Genomic DNA, 24,640 nt, shown 5'->3' on the forward strand with positions numbered 1-24,640 from the left:
CTCTCTCCGAGTGCACCAAGTTGTTTTGCTCTCCTCCCCGGAAGACCCGGCTGAAAATCCGGAAAAAGAATCGGGAAACGCCAGGGGGCATATTGCGCTTGCGCACAGAGGGGCCGGAAGTCGAGGCGGGAGGCTTCCGTTTCTGGTTTTGCTCAAGTGTTTGGGTGTCTTCGCGGCCGCTGAAGATGAACCGACTCTTCGGGAAAGCGAAACCCAAGGCTCCGCCGCCCAGCCTGACTGACTGCATTGGCACGGTGGGCATTTGATCATGCATAAGTAGGCTCAGGACCTCTGACACACCCGACCCCGCCCACCCCCGGTGCCGGGCCCCTATTCTTCCACTTCGTTTCGGGTCCTGGGCCCCTTATACGTCGGCGCTCTCTGTCCCACCTTCTCCCCTTCATCCCTGTTACCCAAGTCATTCCTAACGCCACAAACCAGGGACCCCGTAACCCCATCACTGCCTTGCCCTGCCAGCACCCAGCCCGTTTTGATGCCCATTGCCCGTCCACTCTCGCCTTGATCGTCTCACTTCACCCAGCCCTAGGCCCATACACCCTTCCCACCTCGTCCTGCCTGATCCCTTACCCTTCTTGCATCTGTCATCCCCAGCCCACATCAGGACTCAGCTTGATATCCTAGGTCAACATTATCTGTACCTCAGTCTTGGATCTCAGTAACACAAAACTCAGAACCCTGGCCCTTCAGATTAAGCCACCATCCCCGATTTAGGAAATGGCACTAGATCTACAATCAGCTGGTTTCACTGGGCACTGGCCCATTTCACGCGCCTCTTGGATGAGCTCTTAGCCTGGCTAATCTCTGATTCTAGGGAAATTCCAACTCAACTCAGTGATTCTCAAATTATTTTCTGCCCCAACCCACTTGAGGGCTACCTGGTATATCAGAATTGGGGCAGTGTGGCGGGGGAGTCAGAGTATAATTTATAAAAGCCCAGAGTTTCTGGTTGGGAATGCCCTTCTTTGTGAACCACTGGTTTTCACCCTTCCCCTTAAGCTCCTCTTTTCTTCCTCTGTATTCCTTCCTCTCTACCTGCCCCTTCTGGATTAAGTGTATTGCAGTAACTACCAGTGCATTTGATATTTTCCCCCAAGGTGGACAGCAGGGCAGAATCCATTGACAAGAAGATTTCTCGATTGGATGCTGAGCTAGTGAAGTATAAGGATCAGATCAAGAAGATGAGAGAGGGTCCTGCAAAGGTAAGGTAGGCAGCAACCGCTGCATAAGGTGCTGGCACAGCCTAGTTTTAGCACTTACAGAAATAGGGCCTAGTTTGGCTGGGCACGGTGGCTCATGCCTGTAATCCAGCACTTTGGGAGGCTGAGGCGGGTGGATCACGAGGTCACGCATTTGAGACCAGCCTGGCCAACATAGCGAAACCCCATCTCTACTGAAAATACAAAAACTTAGCTGGGCATGGTGGCGGGCGCCTGTAATCCCAGCTACTCAGGAGGCTGAGGCAGAAGAATCACTTGAACCTGGGAGGCGGAGGTTGCAGTGAGCAGAGACCACACCGTTGTACTCTAGCCCAGGTGACAGTGTAAGACTGCGTCTCAAAAAAAAAAAACAAAAAAAACAGGACCTAGTGCAGGGGCTGTGAGCGTCTCTACAGAAGAGATGCTTACAGTCTCATAAGGAGAAAATATGTGAGGGTGTATCCTTTAGGGAGGAGAGTTTGCAACCAAATATGGAAGGGAGGCTGGGGATTGATCTGGTGAAAAGAGATGCTGGTCACACGTCTAAAAGCATGTGCATGAGAATTAGCATATTATACTGAAAAGGTGGTCATCTGGAGAGGAAGACTAGGCTGTGCTCAAGATCAATGACTTGCCAAGCTGGTCAGGTTAGGTTGGTATACTAGACTGCTTAAGGCGTGGCCTGCTGGGAAAAAGTGAACTAGGCGTCTGGGACCAGTGTTCTAATACTAACACTGTCCCTGCCATCTAGTTGTGACCTTGATAAAGTCACTTATTTTCCACTCCTGTTAGGTAGAAACATAAAATACTGCGTTTAAGCACATGGAGTGTGGATATAGAAGTACCTTGTTTTTTCCAGATCCATAACTTATTAACCATGTGAGCCTGGGTATCACTGAACCTCTATTTCCTCATCTATAAAACAGAGATAATACCTACCATACAGTATGAGGATTAAATGAGGTAATTGATGTGTACCACTATGTCTAGGATAAAGTAGTACTCAGTAAATGTGAGTTATGATAATCTGTGAAGTAATAATACCTGTTTTTCCTTCCTTATTGGAGAAGACAAATAAAATGATTTACAGCATTCTATAGAAAAGGAAGGCTTTTCCCAGCCATCTTAGTGGATGATGGGGAATGAAGAGCAACCAGAGGCAGGAAAGCCCATCTAGATTTGAGACAATGAAAGCCCAAACCATGGTGGTAGGAAACCAAAGAATCAGTTTGAAAGTGAGTTCTGAAATCAGCTAACAGGATGATTGTTCAAACTACAGAAAGAGGAAAGATAAGGTTGATATAAAGATTTTCAACCTAGAGAGGTGAGAGATTGGTGGGCCATTGTTACCTATTTCCAAGGTGAGATAAGGTTTAGGAGTTTGGAATTATTGAGGTTAAGTTGATAGGCTATACAAGTGAAGAATCTCCCTAAGGCAACTGGATATACAGAATCAGCACTTTTGGGGCTAGAGACGGAGATAATATGCATTAGGAAAAGAGACTTTTAATGGCCGGGCGCGGTGGCTCAAGCCTGTAATCCCAGCACTTTGGGAGGCCGAGACGGGCGGATCACGAGGTCAGGAGATCGAGACCATCCTGGCTGACACGGTGAAACCCCGTCTCTACTAAAAAATACAAAAAAAAAAAAAACTAGCCGGGCGAGGTGGCGGGCGCCTGTAGTCCCAGCTACTCGGGAGGCTGAGGCAGGAGAATGGCGTGAACCCGGGAGGTGGAGCTTGCAGTGAGCCAAGATCACGCCACTGCACTCCAGCCTGGGCGGCAGAGCGAGACTCTGTCTCCAAAAAAAAAAAAAAAAAAAAGGAAAAGAGAAAGTAGTTCAGGACCCTGGGATGTGGGATGCAAAGACAGATAGGAGCTAAGGCTTAAAGACTGGACCTTAGAGATACCTGTTTTGGGGAGGGGAAGAACAGAATCCAGGAGCCATTATGCCTACTACTTTGAAGAAGAGAGGAAGTAGGCATGTGAGTTTGAGGCTATGGGAAATTTCTTTTACCGTATGTGTGTTTTCCACCTCATTTTTATTAAATCTGTTTTTCTCTCCAGAATATGGTCAAGCAGAAAGCCTTGCGAGTTTTAAAGCAAAAGCGGATGTAAGTTACACACACAATTTCTTTCCCTGTAGCAGGTTTAACTAAAAGAAAAATGGTCTTCCATTCCTTCAGGTTTTCATACTATTTTCTAAGCACTCTTGATTTAATTACAAATTTTCATTGACAAGTAATTAAATACAGTTAGCTGGGTTCTTCCCCGCTACGTGTTCAGCAATATCTGTTGTAACAACTTCCATCTAAACAGAACTTTTTGCCATGATAGAGATGCTCTATATCTGTGTGCTCAATACAGTAGCTATTAGCAACATGTGGTTATTGAGCACTTGAAATGTGGCTGGTGTGACTAAGGAATTGAAGTTTAAATTTTATTCAATTTAAATAATTTAAGTAGCCTTAAATGGTTAGTGACTACTGTTTTGGACCAGATCTGTAGGGTTTGGTTTTCCTATTATTTATTTTAGAGTGTACCTTTTTTGTTTTTGTTTGTAAAATTAGGAATCCTAAATGTTTGTTCCCTCCCACCATAATAAATTTAAAGATCCTTAATTTGTTTTAGGCGACTATGTCCCAGTTTTGAGCAGAAGCTAACTAGTATCTTTGGTGCCTACCTCTGTGGACTGTTCAGCTGATGAGATCCTCTGCAGGGTTATAGAGGTCAGGTGTAATTAGCTATTGAGGAACTAGAAAGATTGTCAGTATCTCTCTTCCTATATTAAAACGACTTTTTATAAGATACCAGATGCCATCTTCCTCCTTTTAGATTAGATCAAATTGGAAAAAGAAATTGTAATGCCTAGACTGGTGAGAGTGTTGTGAAATGATTTACCTTCTTAATTGGTAGCATTACTAGTTTTAAGTAACGTTTTTTGTGATAAAAAGAATACAGGTTCATTGTAGAAACTTGGAAAATACATAAATATGAACAGCAGAAAATAAAATTTACCTAGATTCTTACTGCTAGAAATAACCACCTTTAAAATGCTAATTTCTTCCAGTTTCTTTCCTCTGCTTCTGCATATGTGGTATGTGTGCATATAACTTTTTAGAAGAAATGAAATTGTAGTGTGTATATGTAGCTTTTCCTTTTCCACTTAATATCATGAGCATTTCCCTGTTCTTTTAAATATTCTTTGGAAACTTTACATTTTTTAATGAGATTATAATATTCTACCATTTGCTTGCACCATGAATGGACCATTCTTTTTTTTTTTTTTGGATCATTCTTTTTCTAGTTGGGTAGATTGTTTCCAATCTAAGAACTATGTCCAAGAACATAGTGACATAAGTCTTTGAGGTAGTACTATAATTTGATATAAAACTTTATTTTACAAACATTTTGAACACCAGACATTATATTAGGTCAGATGGATTACCTAATTATGGGTACAAAATTAATAAAACACACCTGGGGCTGGGCACAGTAGCTCACACCTATAATCTCAGCATTTTGGGAGGCCAAGACAGCAGATCACTTGAGGTCAGGAGTTGGAGATCAGCCTGGCCAACATGGTGAAATCCTGTCTCCACTAAAAATACAATTAGCTGGGTGTGGTTGCGTGCGCTTGTAGTCCCACCTACTTGGGAGGCTGAGGTGGGAGAATCGCTTGAACCCAGGAGGCAGAGGTTACAGTAATCTGAGACGGCACCACTACACTCCAGCCTGGGCAATAGAGCAAGACTGTCTCTAAACAAACAAACAAACAAACAAATAAACAAAATAAAATATACCTGTCTTCAAGGAGTTCAAAATTCTGGAAAACCGTTTAGCTATATGTATGAAGAGCCTTAAAAATAGTTTTACCCTTTGCTCTAAGAATTTCACTTCTGTATATTTATCATAGAAAATAATTACAAAGATATACTAAGATATGCAGCAGGCCTGGCGCAACAGGTCATGCCTGTAATCCCAGCACTTTGGGAGGCTGAGGCGGGCGGATCACCTGAGGTTGGGAGTTCGAGACCAGCCTGACCAACATGGAGAAACCCTGTCTCTACTAAAAGTACAAAATTAGCTGGGCATGGTGGCGCATGCCTGTAATCCCAGCTACTCCAGAGGCTGAGGCAGGAGAATTGCTTGAACCCAGGAGGCGGAGGTTGCGGTGAGCCGAGATGGTACCATTGCACTCCAGCCTGGGCAACAAGAGCAAAACTGTCTCAAAAAAAAAAAAAATGATACGCAGCAACATAGAAAAAAGCAAATGCTATAATGTTAAGTGGAAAATAGTGTTATAACTAAAATACAGTCATGTGCTGCATAACAATGTTTTTGTCAATGAATGACAGAACAGACTGCATTATACCACTCTGGCCCCTATAAGGTTATAACACTGTATTTTTACTGTATCTTTTCTATAGGGTGTTTAGATACACAGATACCATAGTGTTACAATTGGCTACGATATTCAGTACAGTAACATGCTGTACAGGTTTGTAGCCTAGGAGCAAGCACTAGGCTATGTCATATAGCTTAGGTGAGTAGTGGGCTATACCGCACAGGTTTGTGTAAATACACTCTGTGATATTTGCACAATGATGAAATTGCCTAACAATGTATTTCTCAGAACATATCCCCATTGTTAAGCGATGCATGACTGTACATGCAAAGGAAAAAGACTGGAGGGACACATCGAATGATATTTGTGTTAGAGTGATTAAATTGTTTTTGCCAATTTCTCTGTGTGATATCTAATTTTTAAGTTTTTTGTTCCTTTTTTTTTTTAAAAGAAAATACTCTTATTTAGTGTGGGGATACTTTGTTCTTGAGGATTCTGTCTGGTTCATATATTTGCCATTCTCAATTGACTAAAAAGGTATGAGCAGCAGCGGGACAATCTCGCCCAACAGTCATTCAACATGGAACAAGCCAATTATACCATCCAGTCATTGAAGGACACCAAGACCACGGTACTCCCAAAACATCTTTTCCTGTTATTTCATTTATTTATTCTTATTCTCTTTTCCTATGGCTTTTTAAAGACAGTTGAACCAGCTGGGTGCAATGGCTCACGCCTGTAATCCCAACACTGGGAGGCTGAGGTGGGTAGATCACCTGAAGTCAGGAGTTCGAGACCAGCCTGACCAACATGGTGAAACCCTGCCTCTACTGAAAAATACAAAAATTAGCTGGGTGTGGTGGTGCACACCTGTAATCACAGCTACCTGGGAGGCTGAGGCAGGAGAATCGCTTGAACCCAGGAGACAGAGGTTGCAGTGAGCCATTGCACTCCAGCCTGGGCAGCAAGAGTGAAACTGTCTCAAATAAATAAATAAATAAAGACAATTTAGCCAACATGACTTTCTAAAACATTGTGTTTTCTTCTTCCTTTTCTTAGGTTGATGCTATGAAACTGGGAGTAAAGGAAATGAAGAAGGCATACAAGCAAGTGAAGATCGACCAGATTGAGGTGAGACGTATGCTACTTTCTGCAAGAATGTGCACTAGTTTCTGAGAGAATCCAAACGAGTGTGCGTGTGATAGGAATAGCACAGGAGAGGAACTGAATCTTGGGGCTGCCGTTTACTAGTAGAGTAACTTCAAGAAAGGGTACCAAATGTCTCAGTTTCCTCAGATCCTAATACCACATACAGTTACAGACTGTCCCTGATTTAAGATGGTTCAACTTAACGATTTTTCAGTTTGATGATGGTGCGAAAACTATATGTATTCAGTAGAAACCATACTTTGAATATCCACGTAACCATTCTGTTTTTCAGTTTCCTTACAATATTTAATAAATTACATGAGATACTCAACACTTTGTTATAAAATAGGCTGTTAGATGATTTTGCCCAACTGTAGGCCAATGTAAGTGTTCTGAGCACCATTAAGGTAGGCTAGGTTAAGTGATGGTTTAGTAGGTTAGGTGTATTGAATGCACTTTCTTTCTTTTTTTTTTTTTTTTTTTGAGAGGGAGTCTTGCTCTGTCGCCCAGGCTGGAGTGCAGTGGCCAGATCTCAGCTCACTGCAAGCTCCGCCTCCCGGGTTTATGCCATTCTCCTGCCTCAGCCTCCCGAGTAGCTGGGACTACAGACGCCCGCCACCTTGCCCGGCTAGTTTTTTTTGTATTTTTTAGTAGAGATGGGGTTTCACTGTGTTAGCCAGGATGGTCTCCATCTCCTGACCTTGTGATCCGCCCGGCCGGCCTCCCAAAGTGCTGGGATTATAGTCTTGAGCCACTGCGCCTGGCCCTGAATGCACTTTCTACTTAAGATATTTTGAACTTACGATGGGTTTATCAGAATGTAACCCTATCATAAGTCAAGGAACTTCTGTATTATGAGGATGAAATAAATGAGCTAGTATATCTACAGGCACAATGCCTGGCCTATAATAAGCATCCAGTAGTTACTTTTAACTAATGCAATGATACTTAGTCTGTTTCTTCAATGGTAGAGTAGTGATGTTGTTGCCTTTTCCCAGGACTGTCATGAGTGTTAAATGAAGGTATGTAGGTAAAGTGTGTGTAAAGTGTTTAGCCCAACTCCTGGTGTAGTAGACTTGGTTCCCTTTTCTAGTAATTCTCTTTAGATTTTTAATAATAATATCATTAGTTCCTTACAGTTAGCATTTTTTATTGGAATTGGGTATTGACCAGGGAGATGAGCCCTAAGAGCTTGGCAGCTCTCAGCTGTCAGATGAACAGCCCAGGTGGCAAGAGGAGATAGCAGAGGGAGTGAGTGGTGACTGGTCAGAGGAGAGAGGCTTCCTTTCTGCATACAAAATGGTGCTCTTGACCTTTACCCCCTAACTAGAATGTCCATTTCCTTGAATGCAGGGACTTGATTTTGTTCACTACTATGTCCCCAGTGCCCACAGCAATGCCCCGCCATAGTTGGTGCTCAGAAAGTATTTGATGGTTGATGAATCACAGACTATAAAAGGAGATAAAGCCAAAAAAAAAAAGGGGGTGAGAGAAAGCTGTATGGCCTGATTCAAGCAGTGTTTGTTGGGTGAGCAGTTACTACATACCAGGCATTTTATTGCCTCTGCAAAGGTATTCTCTGATAATGCTGATCTTTAGTAAGAGTAAAGGCAGACCGGGCGCGGTGGCTCACGCCTGTAATCCCAGCACTTTGGGAGGCCGAGGCAGGTGGATCACGAAGTCAGGAGATGGAGACCATCCTGGCCAACACGGTGAAACCCCGTCTCTACTAAAAATACAAAAAAAATTAGCCAGGCGCGGTGTGGTGGCAGGTGCCTGTAGTCCCAGCTACTCGGGAGGCTGAGGCAGGAGAATGGCGTGAACCCGGGAGGCAGAGCATGCAGTGAGCCGAGATCTCACCACTGCACTTCAGCCTGGGTGACAGAGTGAGACTCTGTCTCAAAAAAAAAAAAAAAAAAGTGAAGGCATTTCTCCCCTCTCTCATTTTTTCAAGCACCCCTCTTAGGTTGCCTTGGTCTCTAATCCTCCACAAGTGTCTGCATGCATGGAATTAAACGATATGATACTCTCTTAAGAGCTTCACTGATAAAAGTGTTCTGTGTATGCTTGTCTTTTTTTTTTTTTTTTTTTTTTTTGAGACAGAGTCTCGTTCTGTCACCAAGGCTGCAGTGCAGTGGTGTGATCTCGACTCACTGCAACCTCCGCCTCCTGGGTTCAAGCGGTTCTCCTGCCTCAGCCTTCCAAACAGCTGGGATTACAGGTGCCCACCACCACGCCCAGCTAATTTTTGTATTTTTTTGTAGAGATGGGGTTTCACCATGTTGGCCAGGCTAGTCTCAAACTCCTGACCTCAAGTGATCCGCCCACCTCGGCCTCCCAAAGTGCTGGGATTACAGGCGTGAGCCATCACTCCCAGCCATCTTTTTTTGTATAATATCATTTGCCATTAAAATATAATGAAATGCAATGGTATTTTCTGCTTTTAGGGTTCCTTGTGTTTTAATTAAAGCTATTTAATAGGAACAAAAGAGAAACTTTGGTCTTTGTGAATGCTTTGTATGTCTCTTCGTCTCTCACCTGTGGTTGTCTGTCTGTCTCCCTGCCTAATTAATCCTTTTCCTGTCCTCCAGTAGATTGCCAGCATGACAGGTGGAGAGCCCCTTTAACTCTTTTGGTGTGTATGTGTCTTTGGTTAGATCCGAATTTTTTGGTTAGATTTATTTTCCTAAAATGCTTTACTTAGAAAATATTTTCATTGTTTTATAGCTTTAACTTTTTATTTTGCTGTTGTGTGCGTGTAGGTCTGTTTTTCTGTTTTGCTTTTTTCAGTTTCTGCATATCACTGCGTCAATGTTCTTTTTAGCTTAGTGCTTATATTTTTTTATATTGCTTTTGTTTGTTTATGCAATAGAAAACCAGCTAATTGTGGGATGAATTTTTTCTGTGTCTATTCTGGAGTCTTGCTAGGAATCCTATTCATAGATGATCTGGGAGGATGTGTCTTGATGTGTAATACTATTGTATAAGCTTGACTTGATTAGCTTTCTCTCTGTTATTTTCATTGTCTTTTAATTATTACTCAGCCAGTGCTTCTCTGTGTAGCAGAGTGTTAAATATGCATATAATGTGGCAGTTTGGTACTTGGAAATACAGAAAATCAAAGTTTAAAAAAAAAATTTCCCCTCCATTTTACTACCCTTTTCACCTTTATGGGGGCCAGGAAGGAATTTTCTTTTTTCTTTTTTGCTGTTGCCCAGGCTGGATTATAGTGACTCAGTCTCAGCTCACCGCAACCTCCGCCTCCCAGGCTCAAGCCATCCTTCTGCTTCAGTCTCCCAAGTAGCTGGGACTACAGGCATACACCATGCCCAGCTAAATTTTGTATTTTTTGTGGAGATGAGGTTTTGCCATGTTCCCCAGGTTGGTCCCAAACTCCTGAGCTCAAGCGATCTGCCCACTTTTGCCTCCCAGAGTGCTGGCATTACAGGCATAAGCTACTGCACCTGGCAGAATTTTCAAATGTCTTGCATTGTGTTAGAAATTCTGAAGGATAAATGGTACTGATTTGGTCCTTTTGCTTTATCAACACTAGTTCTATTCCTGTCTGTGTGGAATTACAGTATATGAAGAGTGTATTGTTCTGCACATAATTAACACAGTAAAATATATATAGTATTGGGTGCTTAGTGTTTTACATATATTATTGCAATAAATCCTTACAATAACCGCAGTGAGAATATGGCTATTTTATTTATTTATTTATTTATTTTCGAAATGGAGTCTCGCTCTGTCGCCCAGGCTGGAGTGCAGTGGCGCGATCTCGGCTCACTGCAACCTCTGCCTCCCGGATTCAAATGATTCTCCTGCCTCAGCCTCCTGAGTAGCTGGGATTACAGGCGCATGCTGCCATGCCCAGCTACTTTTTTGTATTTTAGTAGAGATAGAGTTTCACTGTGTTGCCCAGGCTGGTTGCAGACTCCTGAGTTCAGGCAATCCACCCACCGTGGCCTCCCAAAGTGCTGGGATTACAGGCATGAGCCACCGCGCCAGGCCAGATACAGCTATTAATAATTCCATTTTACAAATGAGGAAAATAAGGCTTAGAGACATTACTTCTCATTGAGTGATGGCAAAATTGAACTTGGGTATATCTGACTCCAGAGTCTCACTCCTAACCATTATACCAGCTGCCCTTTGTTATGCTATACCACTTCTTAGATTGGTTTCACATTACAATTTACCCTTGAACAGCAAGTGCAGTTTGAACTGCACGTGTCACTTATATGCAGATACTTTTCAACCAAACAAGGATCGAAAATATAGTATTTGCAGGATGCGAAACCACCCATATGGAAGGCCGACTGGGGACTTAGGTATGGGCAGATTTTGGTATAGGCAGACATCCTGGAACCAATCCCTTGCGTGTACCAAGGGACAACTGCATTTTTAGCCTTGTAGTAATCTCCCAGTTAAGCACAGGTAGATTATTCACACATGATTTATGCCCTCGGTCCATTTTTTTCACCAGCCTTGTCTTGGCTGTGACACCTATCATGATTCCCTTTCTGATTCTCCACCCAGGGTGGGCCATGTACAACTCACTTTTTCTACCACTTCAGTTGTTTCTACTCTTGCCTCCTTTCTCTACACAATGTAATCTGTCTTTGACTGACTTGAGAAGAATAATTTGCTTGTCTCAATAACCTCCCTGTCTTCATTAACTAGAAAATGATTGATAGTTTAGATCAAGATAGTTGCTTGATTTAATGTTTCAAGTAAAACTTTCTGTAATAGTAGACAGCTAGACAGCTGACATCATCTATTCTCACATAGGACTTCGGGCTTCCATGAGGCACTTTAAAATCAAATCCAGCCGGGCATGGTAGCTCATGCCTATAATCCCAGCACGTTGGGAGGCTGAGGCGGGCAGACCACCTGAGGTTGGGAGTTCGAGACCAGCCTAACCAAGATGGCAAAACCCTATCTCTACTGAAAATACAAAAATTAGCCAGGCGTGGTGGCACACACCTGTAATCTCAGCTACTTGGAGGCTGAGGCAGGAGAATTGCTTGAACCTGGGAGGTGAAGGTTGCAGTGAGCTGAGATTGCACCATTGCACTCCAGCCTGGGCGACACAGCGAGACTCCATCTCAATAAATAAATAAATAAATAAATAAATAAAGTAAAAAATAAAGTGAGAGATCGCCAATTCTATTCTTTACTTTTAAGTTCACATTTTGCCACCAAAAATAGGTGGGGGATTATGTGGGTCAGTAACATTCATAGTTATTGTTAGAGGAAATCTTTGGGCTTGTGGTTTTTAATTCTTAAGCATTCTCTCATACTTTTAATTAGAAGGGATGTTTAAGAGTTACTTGAACCTGTCCTTTAGAGGAGTGTCTGCTCAGTTGTTGACATTAAAAAATTGCTAGCCAAAGACTGGGCTAGGGGAGGTGAACTAACAGTTTTTGAGAACTGTTTTATGTGCTTGGCGTTTTACATACATTATCTTTTTAAAAATTGCTCATGTCTAGATTCAAAGGAGAATGTAGGGGAAAGGGGTACTTAGAAGAAAATGGTAAATAAGAGAAAATCCTCTCATATATATTTCCATAGGATTTACAAGACCAGCTAGAGGATATGATGGAAGATGCAAATGAAATCCAAGAAGCACTGAGTCGCAGTTATGGCACCCCAGAACTGGATGAAGATGATTTAGAAGCAGGTAAGTTATGAGAAAAGTAATGTATATTTAGTTTTGGAGTCCAAAAGGAACAACTGCCTGGGACCTTTTCCCAAATGCTAGTGAAAATTTCTATCAGGATTTCCTGAAGGTTAGTTTACGGTACAGTCCCTGGGCAAAGAGCTTGTGAGGCAGCCACATCAGATTGTATACTCCACCAACAACAGTGGGATGGATCAACTCTGAAGGAAGTCCAGGTACAGGCTGACCTGGTGCTTAGTATCTGTAAGTGTCCTCCACATGGCCTTTCCTTGCTATATTCCTTTTGATTTTGTTCTACCTGTTTTCCTAGTTGGAGTGATCTCCCTCAGAACAGCAAAACCAATTAAGAAACAATAATTAGGGCCAGGCACTCTAATCCCAGCACTTTGGGAGGCCAAGGTAGGCGGATCCACTCAAGCCCAGGAGTTCGAGACCTGGAGGAGCAATGTGGCGTGACCCCATCTCTATAAAAAATACAAAAATTACCCAGGCATGGTGGTGTGTGCCTGTAGTCCTAGCTACTCGGGAGGCTGAGGTGGAAGGATCACTTGATCCCAGGAGGTAGAGGTTCCAGTGAGCTGAGATTGCACCACTGCAGCCTGGGCAGCAGAGTGAGACCTTCTCTCAAAAAAAAGAAAAAAAGAAATAATCGTTGGCAAATACTTAGTGTGCATCTACTCTATACCAGGTATTCTACTAGGTGGTGGGAATTTAGCACTGAATAAAAATGCAGTCCCTACATTCATGAAGCTTCTCTAGCAGTGGAAGACATAAATGGTTTGCTTCAAGTAATTAATTACTAGAGCACAGACTATAGGCAAGAAGTATGGGGTAGCATGGGAGCACATACTAAGGGACTCTAACCTAGTTAGTAGTGGGAGAGAGGCATGGGACCTGAAGGATGAGTAGGGGATAGCATGAAAAAATGAGAAGGGTTGTCAAATGGCCTCAGGGAGAGCAGTCTGGAACCTATTGCGATAACCATTTAAGAGATGATGGTGGTCGAGACTAGCTAGGGTGATGGTAGCAGAAACAGACAGAAGTGGACAGATTGAAGACATCTTAGAAAATTGAGTGGGCAAGATTTAATGATTGGTTGGATGTAGAAGAAGTGGGAGGTGTCAAGGGTGACTGTCAGTTTCTAGCATGCGTAACTGGGTAGATGACAGAACCATTCCACACTGAATTTCTATTGTGTGATTCCCCTGTTACATTACTGCTGCTGCTTTCCCGCTCTCTCCATGGTCTTTTTTTGCCTAGAACCTTTTAATTTTTTTCCATTTATTTCTTTATTTTTTAATTTCCCATCTTCAGTTGCCCCTGATGAGTCTCTACCTGCTATTGTCATTCCTCTTGGGTACTTCCAACTCATTTTACCACAGACTTATTTTTGGAGTCTGATTTCATGTAATGGTCACACAGCATACAACAATCTCATGCCCTCTTCACTGCCTTCTTTCAAGTCCATCGATAAATGAGAGAATTTATTAGCTCCCAGTTTTCTTGGTTACATTTTTTAAAAATGTTGACTGTTTCAATCTCAGAGTTGGATGCACTGGGTGATGAGCTTCTGGCTGATGAAGACAGTTCTTATTTGGATGAGGCAGCATCTGCACCTGCAATTCCAGAAGGTGTTCCCACTGACACAAAAAACAAGGTGAAAGCTTTTTCTGTTTATATTTTAATGCAAAATAGTAAAGGCTTTATGCTTGACCATAAGTCTGGGAATCTAAAAGGTAGTCTTACATTAGAACAAAGAAAGACAGTCCTGGTCATTATTTTGTGAACCCTTGAAGGTCCGGTTTTTCTGCATTGGATGATGAACTGACTGCATAAACAGTGTCACTGAGGCTCAGGAATATTTTTATACAATGACAATTTGTGTAACATACATAATCACCCTTGTTGTGAGCTGGCACTGGGTACCATTGATGGGTCTTAGACATTTCCCGTAAAAGCATAAGCAACACATGCATGAGACTTGCTAGGCAGCAGTGAAAAAGTCTCACTCTCCATACACACCAGTTAATTACTGGCTGGATTTTTAATTTTATTTTCCTTTCCTTTTCTTTTTTTTTCCTATACACACAGGAGTTTAGAACGAGTGGATTTTCTAAACTATGGATTAATAATTTAAGCATAAAACTTAATGTAGAAAGATTCTAATTTAAGGCAAAAGAATCAGAACACCTGGCACTAAGTATGACTAATTACTTAGCTGTTGTAAGCATTTCTTTTCCTTGCATCTGTAAAATACAGATAATTACAGGTATCTCATGTAATTGTTGTGCAAGCAAATTAGATCTTGTATATAAAGGACTTTGCAAACCTAAAGCTCTGTCCAAATCTACATGGTTGTCTTTTTTTTTTTTTTGAGGCAGAGACTCATTCTGTCACTCAGGCTGGAGTGCAGTAGTGTGATCTCAGCTCACTGCAACCTCTGCCCCCCTGGTTCAAGCAATCCTCGTGCCTCAGCCACCCAGGTAGCTGGGATTACAGGTGTACGCCACCATACCCGGCTAATTTTTGTATTTTTAGTAGAGACGGGATTTCACCATGTTGGCCACACTGGTCTCAAACTCCTGGTCTCAAGCGATCCGCCTGCCTCAGCCTCCCAAAGTGCAGGGGTTATAGGCATGAGCCACTAATAATGACAACCAGGCTGAGCACAGTGTGACTTTGAGCAAAATAGCAGAAATTTATGTCTTCTTTTTGAACCTCATCAGTTTTTCCTGCGTGTAAAATGTGAGAGCAAAGGGCAGGGAGGAGGTAATTTCTTAGGTCCATTATTGCTGGTTTCTGTGAGTATGCATCTTCCTCTATTGTATCCCTCCGTTCTCTGTTGAGCCTGGGATAGTCTTGCCTTTCTGAACTGCCCACTCCTCCCCGACCTCTCTGGCAACTTCAAGGTCTCAAGTCCATGGGTTACTTTTTCTCAGCAACCCATGAAATAATTTTTATTAACACTACCGTAGTCCACCTTGTTAATTTCCTAGTAACAAGTCCCTGAAGCATCTATGTTATTTCCACTTTGAGAAGGTCACAGATTCCTGAGTTATATATGCTATGGATATATGGGGTTTTTGTTGTTGTTGTTGTTGTTGTTGTATCTTTTTGAGATGGAGTCTCGCTCTGTCACCCAGGCTGGAGTGCAGTGGCACAATCTCTGCTCACTGCAACCTCCACCCCCGAGTTCAAGCAATCCTCCCACCTCCCAAGTAGCTGAGATTACAGGCAAGCTTCACCACGCCTGGCTAATTTTTTGTGTTTTCAGTAGAGATGGGGTTTCACCATGTTGGTCAGGCTGGCCTCGAACTCCTGACCTCAAATGATCCACCTGCCTCAGCCTCCCAAAGTGCTGGGATTATAGGTGTGAGCCATCACGCCCAGCCTGTTGTTGTTTTTAAAGTAAAGGAATAAAAGAATGGCTGCTCCATAGGCAGAGCAGCCCTGGTGTTCATCGATAGTGGTATTGCTGCCTATGATTATATAAAGCATGATATGGAAGTGACTGCCTATCCAAGGGCACTGCTTCTTCAAGAATTTGGGAGGCTAAGAAAGGCATTGGTCCACCTTAGGGATCAGGGTGAAAATGCAAATCTGGAGGCAAGGACCCACTGCTTAACCTTTCCTTTTTGACCCTCCCAGCCTCCTTTTCCCCTTTCCAGGTTTACTCTTAGATTTCTCTTTCTCCCTCTTTCACTCTCTTTCCCCTGTGGAGGAGTCCCCTTTTGGCCCTTTCTAGTTCTCTTCTTATCACTTCCTCCTTTACTTTTCATGAAAAAGCTCGTTCTCATCTTATGAGTGGGATTTTGGTTTTGATTGATTAAATACTTGGAAATGAGTTTTAGCTATTAAATGTTTGTAATCCTTTTTTTTTTATCAAATGGAAAAATAGTGGCACTAAACATTGCTTCCTTTTTACAGGATGGAGTTCTGGTGGATGAATTTGGATTGCCACAGATCCCTGCTTCATAGATTTGCATCATTCAAGTATATCTTGTAAAACAAACATGTATTACGGGACTAGGAAATATTTATCTTTCCAAATTTACCATAACAGATGTAGGTTTCTTTCCTTTCTTTGAAGGAAAGTTTAATTACATTGCTCTTTTATTTTTTCCATTAAGAGACTCATTGCTTGGGAAATGCTTTCTTTGTACTAAAATTTGATTCCTTTTTTTCTTAAGAAAAACAAACTCAGTTTAAAAGTATCTTTAGCTCGTATGACTTGTTTTCATTCAATAATAATAATTTGAAATAAAACTAAGGAAATGGAATCGTAAAAATCTATGACAGTGTAACTCTACAGTCTCAAAATGACCTGATAAATTGATAAGACAAAGATGAGATTATTGGGGCTATTCATATTATGATTCAGAATCATTTTCTATTGTGGTATTATAGTTTGGTTAAAGTGATGGCCTTTTTGATGGGTTTTGTTGTGTCTTGTGAACAAGTTATTACTGTGTCCATTATTGGAATGGAATTATCACTACTGTATCATGAGTGGGTATTTTGATTCTATGGTTCCCTCAGTATTACATGTTGACTTGTAATCAATAATGAATATTTCTTGATATTTAATGTATAGGACATTTATTTATACTCAATAAATATTTTTCAAAAGGATATCATTTTAATAATATCACTTCAGCTTAAAACCTCTACTGCGGAAACCAAATTTAATAGACCTTTAATGTCATTTCAGCCTAGAACTCCACTACAGAAACCAAACTAACCAGTAGCATTGTGAGGAAAGAGCAAGGAACAATCTGGGCTTGGGCCCTGGGTCTACCATTTACTAACTTCTGAATAGTCTATTCAACTTCTCTAACCTTCTGTTTCCTTATTAGTAAAACCATGCTTAACTCACAGAGCTTTTGTGAGGAATAATTGAGGTAATGGTCATAAGTACCTCGTAAACGGCAAGGGGCTATTCTCATATGAGGGATTGTTAACAATAAAAAAGAAACGGCTTCATTCTTTTCTTAGTAGGTGCCTGGAGTGCTACAGCAAGTTCAAACTCCTGCCCAGTTTCAGGGTCTTTAATGATCCTGTCCTCCCTTCTTTACTCAACTTGTTGCCAGCTGCATTCCCCCTCCAGCCTTGCTGGGTGCCTCACAGTGCCATGTGCACCTGACTCTCACGTGTCTGCAGATCAAACCAATAAACATTTACGAACACCAGCTTTGTAGAAGTCTGTACCAGCCCAGGGGTTACCAAGAACAATCACAGTTCCTCTCTTCAGGAGTTCTTGTCTAGTTATAAGTGGGGATGAGATAACGTATGTAACCCTCTCCCATCTCCAACCTCACCTTCTCAAGAAGCCTTCCAGAGGGAGCAAACATAGTATTCATCATTACCTTCTTGAAACCTTTCTTGGCTTTTCTATGAGTTCTGAGTTTTCTTCTAATCTGGCCCACTTATTCTCTTATATAGACACCTCTTTCTTAGCCCCTTGAATATTTCTTCCATTACAGTTCCAATCTGTATTCTCCTTGAGAAATCTCACACCCATGATATCAATTATTACCTACGCACTAAAGACTCAAAATGACTGTCACTAGCCTAGACTTCTTATCCTTATTTTCAGTTCTAGGCATTTCCACTTAAATGCCCCGTCGTTACCTAGAATCTAACATATCCAAATAAAGCTCATTATCTTGGGGTTCACTGTCAGCAAACATTTCTCTTTGATTTCTTGTCTTGCTTAGTGTTACCAGTGATTCATATATTGCCCATTTTAGTGGGTGATATTTAGCCCTCTAGCTAGACCACATTAGTGCATTGGATACGAGTGAGCAATCATTCTACCTAAATCTCTACTCTTTGGCTTTTGTGACAGTACTCCCCGGTTCTCCTGTTCCTCTATTCCCTCTAAGGCTTCTTTCTGAAATCCTCAACTCTCTAACTGTAATGTTACTGCTCCTCTGGATTCTAGCTTTTACCCACCAAACTTTTCTCTGTTCACTTATATTTAGTGCTCTCAGCTATTCTCATGGCTGGAACTATTAACTTCCAAATTTATACTTCTATCCCTGAACTTGCCCGTGAGTTTTAGAATCTTTATATCCAGCTGTTTGCCTAACAATTATTTGGATGTTCCAGAAGCCCACAAGCACCTCACATTCAAATGGCTGAAACAGCCTATCACCTTTCCTCAGACCTGAATTTCCTGCTGCTTTTTCCCTGTCTCATGATGGGAGCTGTGAGACAGGGAAACCATTGTCTTACGATGGGAGGCTGTGAGGCTAATGGAACTATTATCCTCCTATCATTCAAAACAGAAAACGCTTGAGTTGTCCTTGATGCCTATATTTTGGCTACACAGTCAGTTATCCTTAAACCCTGCTTTTAATCCCTGTTTCTCAAATCCAACTCCTCCTCTCAACTCTCCCTGACCTAGATGTCTCTCACCTGGTCTTTTGGAATGTCTTCTCTTCTTGCATAGTTTCACTTCCTTGAGTACACTGATCACATACAGCTACTCTTACCTTTCTAAAATACAAATCTCACTTAAATTCTTTGATGGTTCTCTAATAATTCCACCAGGGCATAAAAAGCTGCCAATGACCTGGCCTCTGCCTATCTGTAATGGGTTATTGCCTAGTCTTTTCAGAACAGCATTTCCTTTCTTTCAAGGGAACTGCTCCCCCATTTCAACTATGTGATTATTGGGAACATGCCAATTTTAGAGTAGTACTGTCCTTACCCTTCCAAGCTATGAAAGTGTGTATGTGATCACACTGTGTCTATCAAGAGTCCATACCTCAGATTTTCTAAATAGAAAGTAGGGAAATTGCTTTTTTCCTTTTTTTTTTTTTAAATTAATTTACTATTTGTCAGTATGACAGATTGAAGCCAGAGAGGAGCCAAGATAAGAGACAGAATGAAAGACTGTCCGGGGCACTCAGCTCTGAATTCTGATCCTTGACATTCCAAGTCTCTACAACTCTGTTCTGTGAGGTATTTGAGGATTCTGCAAATAAACTTTACCCTCTTTTCTGCTTAAAGTAGTTGGCAATGGGTTCCTGTCACTTGCTGGTAAGAGACAGAATAATTGCTTTGCAGCTTGTGTCATGTCACACTTTTCAATTTTGTGATCTAGTAAGTGTTCTGCGTCTAGTCCCCCACGTCCACCATACAGCCATGATTCCTTGCCTCTTCATGGTTTCTCCTACCTGAAGCTTCCTTATGTCTTTGTCATTCTGCTAATTCTTCCTGTATTGGGGAAAGGCCAAAGAGCATGCCCTGGTCTGCGTCAATACAGTGAATTAAAGGAAAGTGGAAGGAGTGAGTCCTGTATTAGAAAGCCCTAGGCACTATAAAGCCTGTGATCATCACTCCTATAGCTACCACCAGACAACCTTGCTGGTCAATATTTCACCTGTTAACTATTAGGAAAGAGCAGAATTGAGTGCAGGGAGTCCGAGGTTTTAATCTGTCAGTCTGAGAGTTTAGCAGTAATGGGGAAGGACATTGGAATGATTCCGTATAGTAAAAGTTTAGCACTTCTATCATCCATATCCCTTAGCTTTCCTTTTGTGTTTTCTTATAGTTATGTCACCAAGAGAGTTATTAGAAATACTGATGCCTGGGTCCTACCCCCATAGATTCTGATATAATAGATCTGGATACAGTGTGGGCATTTGGATTTTTAAAAGCTCCCCAGGTACTTAAGTGTATCCAAAGTTAACCACTGCTCTGTGGTGCCTGATCAGTCTGAACCTATTTTCATGGTTAAGCATTCTGGACTGTTAACATCAATTTCTGCAGTGAAGGAGTAGGCAATGACTGCCCTAAGGTAAAGTTTTTCGTCCATGGAATGAATTGGGAAGTATTCCCTCCTCCTGTATTTTTTGGAAGAGTTTGTGAAGGATTACTGTTCATTCTTCCTTGATTTGGTAGAATCATTTGGGCTTGGGCTTTTCCTTATGGGAAGTTTTTAAAATTACTGATTCAGTCTCTACTTGTTATAGGTGTATTCAGATGTTCTGTTTATTCTTGAGTAGTCTGTGTCTTCCTAGGAATTTTTCCACTTCATCTAAGTAATCTAATTTGTTGGCATACAGTTGTTCATAGTATTCCCTTTTGATCCTTTTTATTTCTGTAAACGTGGGGAGTAATGCCTACGTTTTCATCCATAAATTTAGTAATTTCAGTTTTTCTTTTTTCTTGATTATTCTCTCTAAACATTTGTCAGTTTTATCACTTTCTCACTTTTGTTCAATGAACTCTGTTGATTTTTTTCTGTTTTTCTATTTCAATAATTTCTGGTCTTTTATTATTTCTTTTCTTATACGTGCTTTGGTTTAGTTTGCTTCTTTTTCTTTTTCCTTTTTCTTTTTTCTGGAGACAGGGTCTCACTCTACTGCCCAGGCTGAAGTGTGGTGGTACAATCACAGCTCACTGCAGTCTCAACCTCCAAGCAGTCCTCCCCACTCAGCCTCCCTAGTAGCTGGAACTACAGGTATGTGCTATCATGCCCAGTTAATTTATTTTTTTAATTTTTAGTAGGGATGTGGTATCCCTATGTTGCCCAGGCTAGTCTGAAAGTCCTGGTCTCAAGCGATCCTCTCGCCTTGGCCTCCCAAAGTGCTGGGATTACAGGTATGTACCACCCCCACGCCAGCCCTGTTATTCTTTTTCCAATTTCTTAAGGTGGAAGGTTAGGCTATTGATTTGTGATTTTTCTTCTTTTTTATTAATAAACTTTTTTTTTTAGAGTTTTGGGTTCACAGCAAATTGAGTGGAAAACACAGAGAGTTCCCATATAGCACACAACCTTCCCACTATCAGCTTCCCTCACCACAGTGGTATGTTGCAGTCAGTGAATCTACATTGATACATTATTATCACACGAAGTCTGTAGTTTACATTAGGGTTCACACTTGATGTACATTCTTTGGGGTTTTTTGTTGTTTTTTGCTTGAGATGGGGTCTCACTGTGTTACCCAGGCTGGAGTGCAGTGGCAGGATCTCAGCTCACCACAACCTCCGCCTCCCGGGCTCAAGCGATCCCACCTCAGCTTCCTGAGTAGCTGGGACCTCAGGCGCATGCTATCATGCCCAACTAATTTTTGTATTTTTAGTAGAGATGGGTTTTCACCACGTTACCCAGGCTGGTCTTGAACTCCTGGGCTCAAGTGATCCATCCACCTTGGCCTCCCAAAGTGCTGGGATTTCAGGCATGAGCCACCATGCAAGTGATTCTATGGGTTTTAACAAATGTAATGTATCCCCCATTGTAGTATCATGCAGAATAGTTCACTGCCCTAGCAGTCCTCTGTGCTCTGCCTATTCATCCTTCTCTCCCCTTTAACTTCTGTCAACCACTGATCTTTTTACTGTCTCTAATTTTGCCTTTTCCAGACTATTATATAGTTGGAATCAAACAGTAAAGTATTTTCAGATTGCCTTCTTTCACTTAGCAATATGCATTTTTCGCCATGTCTTTTCATGGCTTGATAGCTCATATGGATTTGGGGTTTTTGTGTTGTTGTTGTCTTGTGTTTTTGAGACAGGGTCTCGCTCTGTCACCCAGGCTGGAGTGCTGTGGTGCAGTCTTGGCTCACTGCAGCCTCCACCTCCTGAGCTTAAGTGATCCTCCCACTTCAGCCTCCTGTGTAACTGGGACTACAGGCACACACCACCAAGCCTGACTAATTTTTGTATTTTTGGTAGAGACTAGATTTCGCCATGTTGCCCAGGCTGGTCTCGAACTCCTGGACTCAGGCGACCCACCTGCTTTGGCCTCCCAAAGTGCTGACATTACAGGCATGAGCCACCACACCTGGTCTTTGGTTTTCTGTTGTTTTTTTTTTGTTTGTTTGTTTTTGTTTTTTTTTTGAGACGGAGTCTCGCTCTGTCGCCCAGGCTGGAGTGCAGTGGTGCGATCTCGGCTCACTGCAAGCTCCGCCTCCCGGGTTCACGCCATTCTCCTGCCTCAGCCTCCCGAGTAGCTGGGACTACAGGCGCCCACAACCGCGCCCGGCTAATTTTTTGTATTTTTAGTAGAGACGGGGTTTCACCGTGGTCTCGATCTCCTGACCTTGTGATCCACCCGCCTCGGCCTCCCAAAGTGCTGGGATTACAGGCGTGAGCCACCGCGCCCGGCTTTTTTTTTTTTTTTTTTTTTAAGAGATACTATCTCGCTATGTTGCCCAGGTTGGGCTTGAACTCACCTGGGCTCAGACAATCCTCCTGCCTTGGCCTCCCAAGTATCTGAGACTACAGGTAAACACCACCATGCTGGCTTCATTTGTTTTGGGCACTGAATAATATTCCATTATCTGGAGCTCTTTTTCAAATATAAGTGTTTACAGGTATACATTTCATCTGAGTACAGCTTTCACCACCTGCCATAAGCTTTAGTATGTTGCATGAAGTAGTTTGTATAGGAAAGGCAAGATAAACTCTTGCTTGCTTTCATTTATTCACAAATTTTGAAAATAATGAGTAGGTTCTGTAGTGTGCCAATAATGAATTTGCTTTCAGTTCTACATTTACCCTTTTTGTTTGCTCTGTGAAATTGACTTGGGTCTTTTAAGTTATTTATTCTTTGCCAGCTGGCAGATATTAAACCTTGTCAGCAGAGGGCACTGGAGAGATACTGCAGGAGGAAAGGGTTTTGGCTCCTGTTTCTGGTTTCAGTGTGGCAGGCTTCTGTGGTCTGGACTTCTTCAATGGCTTCTGCAATGCACTGGCTTCTTCAGTGCCTGGCTATGGCACTACATAGTGACCAGTTGTCAGTAACTTCTCCTAGCACTCCCCGCAGATGGTTTGTAGTAGAGTATCTCTGGTGAGACACCTCCCCAAGGATGGCTTCAACCAGCACTCCAGAAGAAAAATGTCTGGCAACTTCCATGCCATCCAGTGAGCCACAGACCTTTTCTCTTAACAAGGTCTGCATGCCAGCTCTGGTCTCGGCTCTTCCTTTGACACTCTTATCTCAGCCCTAGCTGCTCCTTATATATGCTAATCCTGTTTTGGAATTATCTTGCTTGTTTACTAGTCAATCTATTATTATTCCAACCCCCTAATATACTTAATAAATCTTTAAATAAAACTTATTTTTTAAAAAATGTAATTCCTGTTCAAAAAGTAGGGTTCCTCTCTCCTGATTGGACCCAGACTGATACACCTGGTAATTTCTAAAGGTGACTACAAGGTTTGATGAGCTAACCTGTCAAAATTAAAGATTTATGTTCAGCAAAGGACAAAATTAATAAACTTAATGGAAGACAATTTAAATGTCTAAAACTGACGATTGATACCAGCAATATACAAGAGACCATCAGGAAAAAAAAAAAGGGCAGTGGATATGGATAAGCAGTTTTAAAAAGACCATCAGGAGATGTTTGGGCCGGCGCGGCGGCTCACGCCTGTAATCCCAGCACTTTCGGAGGCCTAGGCGGGCCGATCACCTGAGGTCGGGAGTTCAAGACCAGCCTGGCCAATAGAATGAAACCCCCATCTCTACTAAAAATACAAAAATTAGCCGGGCGTGGTGGTGGGTGCCTGTAATCCCAGCTATTCGGGAGGCTGAAGCATAAGAATCGCTTGAACCCGGGAGGCGTAGTTTGCAGTAAGCCGAGATCGCGCCACTTCACTCCAGCCTGGGCGACAGAGCGAGGCTCAGTCTCAAAAAAAAAAAAAAAAAGTTTGGAGCCAGGAGTGGTGGCTCACGCCTGTAAGCCCAGCACTTTCGGAGGCCAAAGCGGCAGGATCGCTGGAGGCCAGGAGTTGGAGACCAGCCTAGGCAACATGGCGAAACCCGTCTCTCCTAAAAATAGCGCGCATGGTGGCTCGGCCTGTAGTTCTAGCCACCCCGGGGGCTGAGGCGGGGGGATTACAGACTGAAGCTATAGTGAGCCATGATCGGACCACTGCACTCAAGCCTGGGTAAGGCAGCAAGACCCTATATCAAAAAAGAAAGAAAACCACGATGATTACGCAACTCGCCAACCTCTCGCTCCGCGATTGTTGCTATTTCCATCCAGCTATTAGTCTCCTCCTCCCGCCCGACACCTGGTGCGTCTATCTGACGTCACGAACGCGCCACACAGATTCGGGCTGCGCAACCTCTGTGGCCATCTACACGACGCGCAGATGCGAATATTCTCGCGGCGCCGGAAGTCCGGAGCACGTGATCTGGTGACAGTGCTCGCTTGGCTGTACGACTCGATCTAGGTTCTGCGGCACGGGATGGCGGAGGCGCCTCCTGTCTCAGGTATTA

The 24,640-nt window shown here is 42.5% G+C and overlaps 2 protein-coding genes across 11 annotated transcripts in view; both read left to right on the forward strand.

Moving 5' to 3' along the window:
* Window positions 1-19: 19 nt before the first annotated feature.
* LOC105485663 (charged multivesicular body protein 5) lies at window positions 20-17,031 on the forward strand. Its single transcript, XM_011747995.2, has 8 exons — window positions 20-254; window positions 1,116-1,220; window positions 3,284-3,330; window positions 6,102-6,195; window positions 6,624-6,695; window positions 12,291-12,399; window positions 13,944-14,056; window positions 16,327-17,031. Exons 1-8 carry the CDS (start codon window positions 186-188, stop codon window positions 16,375-16,377), a joined length of 660 nt encoding a protein of 219 aa, XP_011746297.1. The 5' UTR covers window positions 20-185; the 3' UTR covers window positions 16,378-17,031.
* Window positions 17,032-24,236: 7,205 nt separating this feature from the next.
* Window positions 24,237-24,640, forward strand: part of LOC105485665 (nuclear transcription factor, X-box binding 1) — an 81,160-nt gene continuing 80,756 nt past the window's right edge. For 3 of the 10 annotated variants that reach the window (XM_071077912.1, XM_071077913.1, XM_011748000.3), the window contains exon 1: window positions 24,240-24,634. In XM_071077912.1, the coding sequence (XP_070934013.1) occupies window positions 24,610-24,634 (25 nt within the window). In that variant the 5' untranslated portion in view covers window positions 24,240-24,609. Of the gene's footprint in view, window positions 24,635-24,640 lie in introns of all 10 variants that reach the window. The other 7 variants (XM_071077914.1, XM_024794016.2, XM_011747999.3 and 4 more) reach the window with 5 other exon arrangements.

Source organism: Macaca nemestrina, chromosome 14 (genome assembly GCF_043159975.1).
Source record: "Macaca nemestrina isolate mMacNem1 chromosome 14, mMacNem.hap1, whole genome shotgun sequence".
NCBI classification, from domain to species: domain Eukaryota; kingdom Metazoa; phylum Chordata; class Mammalia; order Primates; family Cercopithecidae; genus Macaca; species Macaca nemestrina.